Source organism: Sminthopsis crassicaudata, chromosome 1 (genome assembly GCF_048593235.1).
Source record: "Sminthopsis crassicaudata isolate SCR6 chromosome 1, ASM4859323v1, whole genome shotgun sequence".
Classification (NCBI taxonomy): Eukaryota; Metazoa; Chordata; class Mammalia; order Dasyuromorphia; family Dasyuridae; genus Sminthopsis; species Sminthopsis crassicaudata.
Window position 1 is genome coordinate 172,516,523 of NC_133617.1, and position 12,658 is coordinate 172,529,180.

A 12,658-nucleotide genomic window follows, 5' to 3' on the forward strand; every position below is an offset into this window, starting at 1 on the left:
TTTGAAATCATCTTTTGTGTAGTGATTGATAGTTTACAATTCTTCTTTTGCAAAATACATGACAATTAGGTAGCACAATGGATAGAATGCCAGGCCTGAAGATTCATCTCTCTGGGCTCAAATCCAGCTTCAGATACTTACTAGCTGTATGATCCTGGGCAAATCACTTAACTCTGCCTCAGTTTCCTAATCTGTAAGGTGAGTTGGAGAAGAAAATAGCAAACTACTTCATTATCTTTTCCAAGAAAACCCCAAATGGGAATCATGAAAAGTAAGATTTGATTGAAATGACTTAATAACAGCAACAACAAAATGGGGAACATAATACCCTGATCCATTCTTTGAGTGGCACTTTTACATTACTTGCCTTTATCATCATCTTGCTTCCTATTTTCCAATAACTTCCATTGTCCACATCCCTTCTACTTCACTTCCACATTTGAGAGAACAAAGATGCTGTTTTAGTTATACATTACAATTCTTCAAATCTCTATCACTGCCTACATTCTAAACTAGTACTGTTCATTTCCTCAGATAATTAATATTTTCCTAAGGACCATATTTGATTACCTGTGCCTCTCTCTCTGATTTCACTTCTCTAGTTCACACATATTTTGGAAGGAAAGGGAAATTTTCCAATAGTACAACAGGAAGAAAGGAAAAGCTCTCACAAATCCTTACCACTAGATCTATTATGCTTCTGAAACAGGGCCAGACCACTCTAGGAAGCTGTTTCTTGCTGGGGAGAGAACACAGCTGGGGATGATTATGAAAGATGAGTTGACTCAGCAATAGAAATAGACAACTGCTGCCAGTAAAGAAAAGGATGTGACACAATTATAAGGATGGGAGCTGTCCGTGAGAAGGAGCTGCCCATAGCTAGTCAGTGATTTTTGCTTTTCTTCTGGGGGCCTCATGTGAGTTGAATAGTTACATATGTGTGGCCCTTTGGTTTCTAAAATCACACTGGGGATAAATGGAGAATATAATGATGCTGTCACATGCCCAGGAACATGAATTCTGTCCCTATAATGCATAAGAAAACCTGGAAGTAGAGTTATCCTCATGTTTTCACCTTCAACAGGTGAGAAGAGAGAAGGTAAAAAGAGAGATAGGGAGGGATCCAGAGCCAAAGCCTACATTCATTAGCCTTGTCTGGAAAAAGACTGACCAACTCAGGTTCATGTACTGACTCCTGGCCTATCTACAGATTGTTAACAAAGACCAGCAGAACTCCCCTCTTTGGATTTCTTCTCTTTCAGGAGTAAAAAGAAATAACACTCTCCCCTATGTAAGTGTTCAAGATTTTTATCCCAGAGGAAGGGCACCAATCTACACACAGGATCAGTTAAGGATGAGATCCTGGAAATAATAGTAGAACTCTTTGGTGAAAGGTCCAAAAAATAGATCCCAGTTATAGAATCAAACAGAGCCACCCTTACAACCATCAATCTTGATTGAAATAGCTCTGATTTGTTTTTTTGTTTTTTTCTAGGCACAGGATGGTAGCTGACAGAAAGCATGGGTCAAAGTACAGCACTTAAAAGTTGCTTCTAGATTTCTGTTCATCTGCACCTTTTCTTCCTTGAGATATCTCAGCCATTATGCTTGTGGTGGCTGACAATTGACAGAAGAGTTAAGTCTAGTATAGTTGATCATCACATAATCTTACTGTTTCTGTGTATAAGTAAGTGACAATCTCCTCTAACAAGACCTTTTAGAAACTTGCTTGAGGTGTCAGAATGGGATTAGGGAAGCAGTCTTAAAACAATATAATACCTCATTCATTCAGAGTCTACTTTAACAGATAATAGAGAAAAAAATTATTTTGCCTCATTACATTCTGGAAAGTACAGAAGGCAATAAGTAAAGATAGCTATGTTTCTGGAAATCATGTTTATAGGAAAACTGGTTGAAGGAACTTGGAATGTTTAGCTTAGAGAAAAGAAAATATTAAGAAATAACAGTATTCTTCAAATATTTACAGGGTTGTCATGTGGAAGAGAGATTAAATGTATTCTAATAGCAAATAGCTATAAATGAAAGGCAGAATATGCAAGAACTAATGTATACAAATTTTGGGGGGTGGGGACCTCTATAAAGGTAGTAAGTCATGTGTTCTTTAGTAAGCCTTTTTATGACCTTGAAAGATCCCCAAATCTGTTTCTATCTAGGTAATTATTTTCTTAGAAATTAGAGCTAAAATAATATATGTGGGGGGGATGTTTGGAGGGGTTGGAGGATGGGAAGGGGGCCAGAATAATATCATAGGATTAAAGTTTTGAAGTTGGAAGGAACCTCAGAACTTATCTATTTCCATTCTTTGTAAAATAATAACAATAATAGTAAAATTGCAGATGAGGAAATTGTCTTTAAATGACTTGCTTAAACAGGTTAACACAGTCACAGAGTTAGGATTTGAACTCTGATCCAGTTATTTAGTCCACTACAGTATACTGCTTCTAAAAAACCTGACAATTCTTCAGTGTAACACAGTGTTTTTTTGATTCCTGGAGTTGAAAAGAAGGATTGACAATTTATGGTTTCATTTCATCATAGATTTAGGGATTAAAAGGAAGTCATCTAGCATAGAACTGTCATTTTATAGATAAGGAATCTGAAGCCCAAACTACACCCAGAGAAGGAACACTGGGAAGTAAATGTAAATTGTTAGCACTACTGTCTATCTACCCAGGTTACTTACACCTTCAGAATCTAATACTTAATGTGCAACAAGAAAATTGGATTTACACACATATATTGTATCTAGGTTATACTGTAACACATGTAAAATGTATGGGATTGCCTGTCATCTAGGGGAGGGAATAAAGGGAGGGAGGGGAAAATTTGGAAAAATGAATACAAGGAATAATGTTATAAAAAAATTACTCATGCATATATACTGTCAAAAAAAATTTTAAATTATAAAATAAAAAATAAAAATAAATAAATAAATAAATGAAACAAACAAACAAAAAAAAAAAACAAAAACAAAAAAAAAAAAAAAAAAAAAAAAAAAGGAATCTGAAGCCCAGAGCAGTTAAGTGATTTGCCTGAATATAAAACAAAAGTCTCTAATCCAACTACTCTTCACTTTTATACAACTCAGTTCAACAAACATTTCAGTATGTTGGGTAGTATACTGGGGGCTGAGGGAAATACATGGTTTAGAATAGAAACATTCTCATACTTCATGGAATATATAGATTAGTGGAGGGAGATGACAAAGAAATAACTAGAATACAAAATCTTAGAATCCCAGAACTCAGAGTTGGAAGGAACATCATCCAGACCAACCACTGGAACCAAGCAGGAATCTTCTCTATAACTATGTGCCAAATGCTATTCTAGTTTAGGTTTAGAGATTTGCTAAGAGAGAAAAAGCACTATTATCTGAGGTAGTTTCCCTTTAATTATTTTAGACATCTCTAAGTGTTTGAAAGTTTTTCTAGCATATGACAGATGTATGAAAGAGTGATGATGTTAAAACCAATTGCTGTTGTTCGTTCTTCATTCTGGAAGAGGACCAATGAATGATATCACAAGAGGAATATCTTGACTTGCTCAAGAATTGGATTCAAGAGAAGCAGAGTTTAGAAAAGTCCTCAGTCTCACTTTTTCCTTCAGAGTCATCAAAGTCCAATGGCAAAAAGGTCAAGATGACTGGTGATAACCCAGGATGCAGTGGGTGACCTTGGCCTTTCAAAATTAATGTCTTTTCCTGGTCTCAGTTTGTCTAAGGCCATGCCCATTCAGCAACTAAAGGCTAATAATAATTGAGACAAAAGATGGCTCAAGACCGTATAAAAGACTTCTTGAACAAATTTGGATTGGAATTCAAAGGCTAGGTAGGAATTCAAAATGTAGAAAGATATATAATACAATAGGAATAATTGAGATATAATAGAAGGAGCCTTGGCTCTGTATCCAAATCTTAATGTTGACAAACTGTGTGTCCCTAACCAAATTTCTTACACTTTGATTTTGTCTTCTATGTAATGAAGAGTCCCTTCCAGACCCAGATCTATGACCTTATGCAACAAAACTATTCGGGCCAGGAAGAATAGTATGAACTAAGATAGGAAAATCAAGATGGTGTTAGATAATTAGAGGTCCTTGATCCCTTAAGGAGGACAAGGAAATGTAAACTTAATTTTATAGGCATTATGGAGTCTGACAATTTTTGACTTTTAGAAGGACATGTCCAGATCTACATAAAAATGAATATGTTAATATTCATGGATGGATTGGAGGGAGAGCAAATAAAGGCAGAAAAACCTACCTTTTAGGAAGTAGTAGAAGTGGAGTAGTGGAAATTAGAGTCAAAAACACTGCCTATACCTTTCTGCCTAAAAACAAATCCTTTTCACTACATTTGCATCCTTATTTACTACTAAGGTTCCTGGACATGGAGGGGGATTATGATAATTTTCTTACAATTGAATGAATACCAATTCATTGAAAAGGAAAATGGAAAACAATATCTATGTGCAATTCTTTTTAGGACCAAGCTAGACCAACATATAATTTTTAACATTAGGGATTCTGAGATTTTATTTTTCCCTCATTCCTGGTCTTTGAAAGATGAACTACTTTTAAATTTGCAATGGAACAGGGATAGTCAGGATGTGGCAGGAAAAAAATGGCCATGTAATGCAATTGTTCAATGTCTTGGTCCTCAAAACACAATTGAGTCACTAACATCAACTAAAGCTTAGTAGGAAATTAATAACTTAACCTACTCTTTCATTTGCTGGAAGAAAATGTCCATTCAACCCTGGTAACCATGGATACTGACCAAACATTCCCAGGGTTCAGCCATCTGCTTAAAAGGCATCACATTATCATGATTCTTTCTATCAGAAAAAAATGTTCTGCTGCTGCTCATCAAATTCATTTTTAAAGATCCAGCCAGATTTTTTTTAATGTTTTTTTTTTTTTTTGGATTGCTGCTGTAAATCTGAAAGTCTATAAAGATTGTTGCAAAATACCCTATTTCCAACCTACTTTGATAGAATCATTCATATTTAGATGGCTTCTTGGGCATCTTCTCATTGGCAAATCACAAAGCTTCCCTGCTGTAGAAGTACAGTTTCAGGTAAACAAAACAAAAATACACACTGGGCCTGCACTGAAAGGCCTTAGCCTTTCTTCTTCCTTTTTCCTTCATGCATTTCTTTTGCCCATGGTATCTTTTACCTAAAATGGCAGTAAGACACAGAGAATATCTATGAGTCAGGAAAAGAGAAGTGAAAGCAAGAGGGAAGACAGATGCTGCTCAACTCTTCACCAAAAACCTAATTTCCACTCTGTCTGAGCTGATTCTGAGAAACAAGAAGGAACAAAATGAGCAAAGCAACGTATTTAAAAACTTCAGGAAAGGAAAGGATTTTTTTTTTTTCTCTGAGGAATTGGGACCAAAAAAATATTAATGGTGACCAGACTCTTTTAGTACAATAGGAGAAAGCACTTAGACCAGGGCACTTTTCAAACAGAATTTGAGACATTGTCTGCCAAATCAATACTGATTAGATTTTGTTGTATATTCTGTTGCCTGGGAACCAGGAAAGATGCCAGAATGATAGTGTCCTATGAATTAGAAACTAGAAGCCCATAGACCTGAGCTAGATTTACATTTTCTTTTTTTCATTCTTTTTTCAGTAGCAACACTTAAGAGCTACATGGTATTGAGAGTTAGTGAGCTGTTTTCAAGATCAGGAAAACTTTGGTTCAAGTCCTGTATGTAATGAAAGATCTCTTCCAAATCTAGATCTATGACTCCATGCAGCAAAAGTATGGAGATCAGGAGAAATAATATGAGCTAAGATAGGAAAAATAAAAACAGATTGTAGAGATCCTTAATGACTTATAGAAGGCAAAGAAATTTGAACTTAATTTCATAGGCATTATGGAGTCTTTGAAAATTTTTGACTAGCCTTGAACTCTTGTTACCCCAAGCAACTTCCCAAGGTTACAGTGACCCTTTATTTTGTTGTTCATTATTGACCCCATTTGGGGTTTTCTTGGCAAAGATACTAGAGCTTGCCATTTCTTTCTCTAGTTCATTTTACAGATGAGGAAACTGAGGCAAACCAGGTTAAGTGACTTTCCCACATAGCTAGACTTGAACTCATATGATGAGCATTCCTAAGTCTAGGACCAGCACTCTAACCACTGCCCCACCTGGGGCTGTTCTTTATAGATTCTAATACTAAATAAGCACAATCAAGATCTATTTAGAGTAAAGAACTAAGTGAGTGGGAAAAGGGTGGGAGGAAGCCTGGGTAGGAAGGGATGTGGGTTGGAGCAGCTGCTTTTTTCTTGTTTAGAAGGGAATTCCACATTACAAGTATAGCCAGTGATGAAGCTGCAGGTCCTACTACAACTACCTCCCTCTAACCCCATGCCTCATGGAAAGTTCTGTTCTCATGTTCAAAATATCAGTTTCATAAGAAATCAAAAGACTTTTATTCTAGTTTCAATTCTAATACCAACTGGTTGTAGAATTTTGGAGAAATCACCCAACTTCAAGAGGCTTTAATGTCTTCTAGTAACAAGGTATTTGGAACTTTTAAGGTCATTTTCAGGAGGCTTGATTTATTTTCTGTAGCCTGACTTTTCTGGGCCTCAACTTTTTCATTAGCCAAATTGGGAGGGGGGTTAAATAGTCCCTTCAAATCCCATCCAGGCTATTATTTATCCTCTGGAATTTCAGTTAATACCTGCCCCACTTGCATCACAGAATTATTGAGAGGATCAAATGAAGTAAGGTAAGCCAAAAGCTTTGAAAATCTAAAAACCTAATAAAAATGAAGGATGGAGGGGCAGTTAGGTGGAGCAGTAGATAGTGCATCAGCCCTGAAGTCAGAAGGACTTGGGTTTAAATCTGGGTTTAACTCTTCCTAGCTATGTGAGCCTGGGTAAGCCATTTAACCCCAATTGCCTGAGCAAAAAGAAAAAAGAAAAAGAAAACAAAGGATGGAACCATAATAATAAATAAGATAAGGTTGAAGATCCCCTTTCAAAGATTCTTAACCTATATAATAACTATACATTTTAAAACTATTTTTGTATTTATTTGATACTTAGTAGTTAATATTTTAATAATTTAATTTCAACATTGTTGAAAATATAAAATTTATATAATTGATTTTCTTTGTAATCCTTAGCATATGTATTTTATTTTCTGAATTTAAGAACATTCTTCTGAGAAGGGGTTCAAAGATTTTATCGGATCTGACAAGGGTTATAGGACATTAAAAAAAAAAAATTAAGAAACCCTACCTCTTTATTGACTGTACCACTGTAAAGAAGAATTCATGTATGTTTGTTTTGGGTTTTGTTTTGCTATTACTCAGTTGGGTTTTTTTTTTTCAGTCATTCTTTATGACTATATTTAGGTTTCTCTTGGTTAAAGTACTGAAATGGTTTGCCATTTCCTTCTCCAGCTCATTTTACAGAGGAAGAAACTGAAGCAAAAAAGGTTGTAACTTGGCCAGGTCACACAGCTAGTAAATGTCTGAGACCAAAATTGAACTCAGGGTGATGATTCTTCCTTATCCAGGCTTGGCACTCTATCCACTAAGTCACCTAAGCTGCCCCCATACAAGATTACAAGAATTACAGATAAGGATAGTTCTGTTCATTTGATAATAATAACTAACGTTCATATAGCACATTAAGATTGGCAAGATACTTTTATGTTAACTCCTCTCCTGTTATCTCACAACAACCCGGTGAATGGTTACTATTATCATCTCCCTTTTACAGATTCAGAAACTGAGGTGCAGGCAGGCTGTGACTCACCTGGAGAGATTAGATTGGGACTAAGAGTATCATCCTGATCATCCTGATTTTAGGTCTACTTACTAGCGTACTTAAACATGTTTTTACAAAATGTTTTAAGGGGGGGAAACGCATTTTATACAGTAGCAAGAAGCTTTAGATCCCTTTGCCACCAACAGGTCTGCAAGGTCTTTTCTAAAATCATTGATAATTCCTAATTACTCTAGACCTTTTTACTTCTTTGCAGGAAAGAGGAAAAGAGAGTAAGAAGAAAGAGAAGTGTGTGGATTCTAAGAATCAAAGTGCAAGGCTCTTATAGTAAATATTATGAGAAATTTTTGACTTTCAAAAGCGCCCATTCCACATAACTTGTACTTAATTATCATCTCCACACTTTATATTTCTGTGCTTATTATTTCTGCACCTGACAATTAATGAATGATTAATAAATGTTTATTGACTGGCTGACTATATGTAATAGGAGCTAATTTGTGCTCCGTGAATCATATTTCTTAGTATTTATTGTTTAAAATTCCCAACTTAAAAACCTTGGCTCCCAAACAAAATCCCAAGCCCTACCGAATTCTGGATTTTCCCCATATCAGCAGAGGATGAATTTTGCAAAACATACCTTTCCATGTCTTTCACTAAAAGAGATCATGCATGTGGCCCCGTGAGATTCTACTTAATGGAAATCAGTGAACATACACCTCCATGAAAAAGATTTTTTGTGTGACTAGTTACTCTGAATAGATCAGAGCACAGGTGCATTTTCCCTGCCCACCTACGATAGTCCCCAGAAGGCAAACATACTATTTAAATGAGTAAGAAGTGGCTAGGGATCATAAAGAGAAAAAGGAACCGATTGCTGACCGAATTTATGAGAACAGTTGCTACAACTTTTTGCACTTTTGCAGGTGTTGAAAGAAAGTGGTGTTTAGCTGGATGAGTGGGTGGGTGGGACAAGGGTGGGAGGATCCGAGAAAGCAGAATAAATAGTTTGGTGAATGGGGGTAGGTGGTAAAGGTGTCTCCCCAGAAACAAAAGCTCCTACCGGAACTAGGTTCTCTTAACCTACCCTAAAGTAATTTACAAAGATCTACCCCCGCTTTCATATGCAAATAAAGAGCCGGGAGGGTTGGGCTGGGCTGCGCTGGGTTGGGCTAGCTCTCAGCTTGTATCCGAGTAACCAGTTTCCGAGAGCTGATTGCACTAGAGCACACGTAGCACGTAGTTGAGACGAGAGCTTTGCTATCCGATGCCGAAGCTGGGGGGGATGGACTGGAGACAGAATTAGAGAACAACTCTTAATTAAACCACATGTCTTCTTTGGAGACTGGACTAGAAAACAGCTGAGAACCTGTCCCAATGCAAGATCTTCCAAAAAAGTAAGTTGGAGGCTGGGTGGCTTACGGGTTTCAGTAACCGATCAGTTCTCAGTCCCTGAAGAGGGATTCTTTTTTCCTCCTGAGGAATCAAAAGAATGAACTTTGGGAAATATTATCTTTTTGTCATTCCTGTGCTGAGCGTGGCCCTCTTTGTCCTTCTGTACAACCATCAACTCTACCAACCGAAGAGCTATCAGCGGTTAAATGTATCTAATGAGCGATATTCTCTATCCCAATCCTGTAATGCCGTCATAGAAGGGAGGCCAACATTTGCGTGGGAGAAAGTATTAATGCCTTCATTTGGAAGTCTCTCCTGTAAGGAGTACTTGCTCCAAAGTCACTACATAACAGCTCCTCTGTCGAAAGAAGAAGCCCAGTTTCCTTTAGCCTATGTAATGGTCATACATAAAGATTTTGAAACCTTTGAGAGACTTTTCAGGGCTGTTTACATGCCCCAGAATGTTTATTGTATTCATGTGGATGAGAAGGCTACTGCTGAATTTAAAGATGCTGTGGAGTGGCTGGTGGGCTGCTTCTCCAATGCTTTTCTTGCCTCCAAGATGGAGCCAGTTGTCTATGGTGGAATATCCAGGCTCCATGCTGACCTGAATTGCATGAAAGACCTTGTCGTTTCTGAAGTAAAATGGAAATATATTATTAACACTTGTGGGCAAGATTTCCCTCTGAAAACCAATAAGGAAATAATCCAGCATCTGAAAGGATTTAAAGGGAAAAATATCACTCCAGGGGTACTGCCGCCTGCACATGCTATTGAAAGGACTAAATATGTTTTCAAAGAATATTTGAGTCCTCAAGTCTCGTATATGCAAAAAACCAATATTTTAAAATCCTTACCTCCCCATCAACTAGTAATTTACTTTGGTTCAGCTTATGTTGCCCTTACGAGGGAGTTTGTCAACTTTGTTCTCCAAGACCATCGAGCCATTGATTTACTGCAGTGGTCTAAGGACACCTACAGCCCTGATGAGCATTTCTGGGTGACACTCAATCGGATCTCTGGTAGGTGTGATTTTTAAATTCTGCATGCAGATCACACTGATTCCGTGGTGCTCTAGCCATAATTTATGAATGAGTCTTTAAAAAACATAAGTAGGAAAAATCTTTCGGTTTTCAGGACATTTTAAGCATGATTTTATATATTTACTTGTGACTGTTATATGACTATGTAGACATCAGATCCAGAGAATTATATATGATATATGACTGCAGAAAATCCATAGAGAGATGTAATAGACTGTACAGGTCAAATTTAATGGCTTTTCAAGGCTATTATCATTGTTTAGAGTTCTAAAGTTACTTAATTTTAATGAATTGTGATTATAAAGTAATAAGATTAACATTTTCAGCAAATGGGAACTTAAAATTCCACATGTTTGGTCCAAAGGTGTCCATCAAATTGGAAAGCTCAGTACTTCTTCCAATTGGTTACTATTGCTCAGGGGAAAAATTAACTCTTTACAGTTGCTTTTATAAACCAGATTGCCAGTCAAACAAAAAAACTTTTTTCACTATTTTATAATCATAACATTCATTGTTTTTAAGGAACTCAAGGGCTTGTGCCTTGATCATTGTTGGGAAGGCCCCATTTATTTGGTCTTAAAGCCCTATATAATGACAGCTTTTGTTATTATCTCCAATTGCTTTGTTACTTTGTTTAAATTTTTCCACCTAATCTAGTGAAGGATTTGAGTGATTTACCCAAAGTCATGGGTATCTATGTCTATGTATCTTAAGAGTTTGAACCTTTGTCTCTAGCCCGAAGACCAGACCTTTATCTACTTTATCTCCAAAAGTTCCCATACATATCTTTATTTCAACACTTCCTTTTCCTCCATGTATGAGTTAGCCTCAAGATGACTAATCTAAACTCTTGTCTAATATATACAACTTTCAGTTTAAAATGGGGAAATTTTCCCTTGATATTTTATTCAAATCAGTACATTTAGCAAGTGAGGCAAGGGTGCTAAATATTTGGCTCTAAAGACAAAAATATGCTTGACAGAATCATAATAGTTTGAAAACATTTACTTTTGGCCTGCCTCAAGATGACAATTTTTTTTTTAAAGAAATTCTGTCTTTCAGACCTGCCTCTGTCTTTTTGTAATATGGAATCTTCTCAATTGATTATAACTAACTTGCCAAAGTCCCAAATATTGCTTTTGATGGCAGGAAACAGACTTAATCTTTGTTCTAAGCACTGGTTATATTCCCAAAACTATGTATGCTCCTATGTATGCAATGGAAAGTTAGTGAATTATAGGAATAATTGCTTGCTTTCACATTTGTGTTTTCACATAGTGAGCTCTTAATAAATGTTTATTAATTTATTAGTAGGTGACCCCATATTGCCCCAGAGCAGATGCTTATCTCTCCCTGTCTTTCTGTTTCTCCTCTCTCCCTTCAGTCTCTTGTCTTTGTCTCTGTCTCCTTCCTCCCCTCCTCCCACCTGTTTGTTTTAACCACAGGTTTTCTTTTCCTGTTTTTTTTTTTTTTTAATGTATCACCAGAATATTTGATTGCTATTTGAAACTTCCTTTCTACCTTAGAGTAGACACAAAGTAGCACTATATTTGCCTGCCTCTGAAAATACAACATAGATGTGTTTTTTGTTTTTTGTTTTTTTTTTTTAATGGATGATATCTGAATTTCTCTTAGGAAAGGAACTGATACCAGGCCTAGATAACTAAGGGGCAATGAAATTCACATGATTGCTGGGAATGTGATTTTATTAGATATCACTGTCAGCTATTGCACCCACCTAACCTAGGAACCTCTCCAGCACTTCTGAGTAGGGACTGATTCATAATTCATTTTTATATATTGTACATCTAAAGCAATCTCTAGGCCATATCTCTGGGAGGAGAAATGAAAGTGGAAAAAAAAAGGGAATGGGAGTAAGGAGGGGTTCAGCTTCACCCTCCCCTTTTAATTATAAAGACAAACTAACTTTCTGAAGGGGCTAACTTTCTGCTTTTCTGTGTATCTCTAGCCTTTTGTTCTGAGCTTATCACCCTGTAAACATTGTATTACTTGCTGATTGATTAATTGGATTGAATTGGTTGTGAGAAAAACTATAGGATTAGTTAGTATGTGTATGCTCAGGAATATTGCCATTGTATCAAATTTGTGATCTATAGTTGCACAAGAAGGGCTTCAATGAAGAAGTTTGATAAAACAATGCTAGGGAAGCCTGTAGTCTGAGTCCTTCCTTCCTTCTGTAAAAGTATCCTCCTCTCTTGTAAATGGATTTGTGTGGCCTAAGAGAAATGAGGGATCTTTGGTTGGGAGGGGTGAGAGAGCTATAAGGAAACACTGAGGCTAGTCTCAGGTACAAAAAATAACACTGTACTTATTATAAAAGGAAATAAAATAAAGTGTCCCCAAGGAGGTTGTTTTTCATACACGAGAATAGAATTACTGTTGGGCATTTTTTCTTTAAGAGTACAACAAACCAAAAACGAACA

The 12,658-nt window shown here is 36.5% G+C and overlaps 1 protein-coding gene across 4 annotated transcripts in view; it reads left to right on the top strand.

The window, feature by feature from the left end:
* The window catches only part of LOC141544804 (N-acetyllactosaminide beta-1,6-N-acetylglucosaminyl-transferase-like), a 176,407-nt gene that overhangs the window by 118,424 nt on the left and 45,325 nt on the right, over positions 1-12,658 (top strand). Inside the window, exon 1 of one of the 4 annotated variants that reach the window (XM_074271364.1) lies at positions 8,927-10,193. The exons of the other annotated variants lie outside the window; for them this stretch is intronic. Within the exon in view, the coding sequence (XP_074127465.1) occupies positions 9,269-10,193 (925 nt within the window). The 5' untranslated portion in view covers positions 8,927-9,268. Of the gene's footprint in view, positions 1-8,926; positions 10,194-12,658 lie in introns of those variants that run through there. 4 annotated transcript variants of the gene reach the window in all.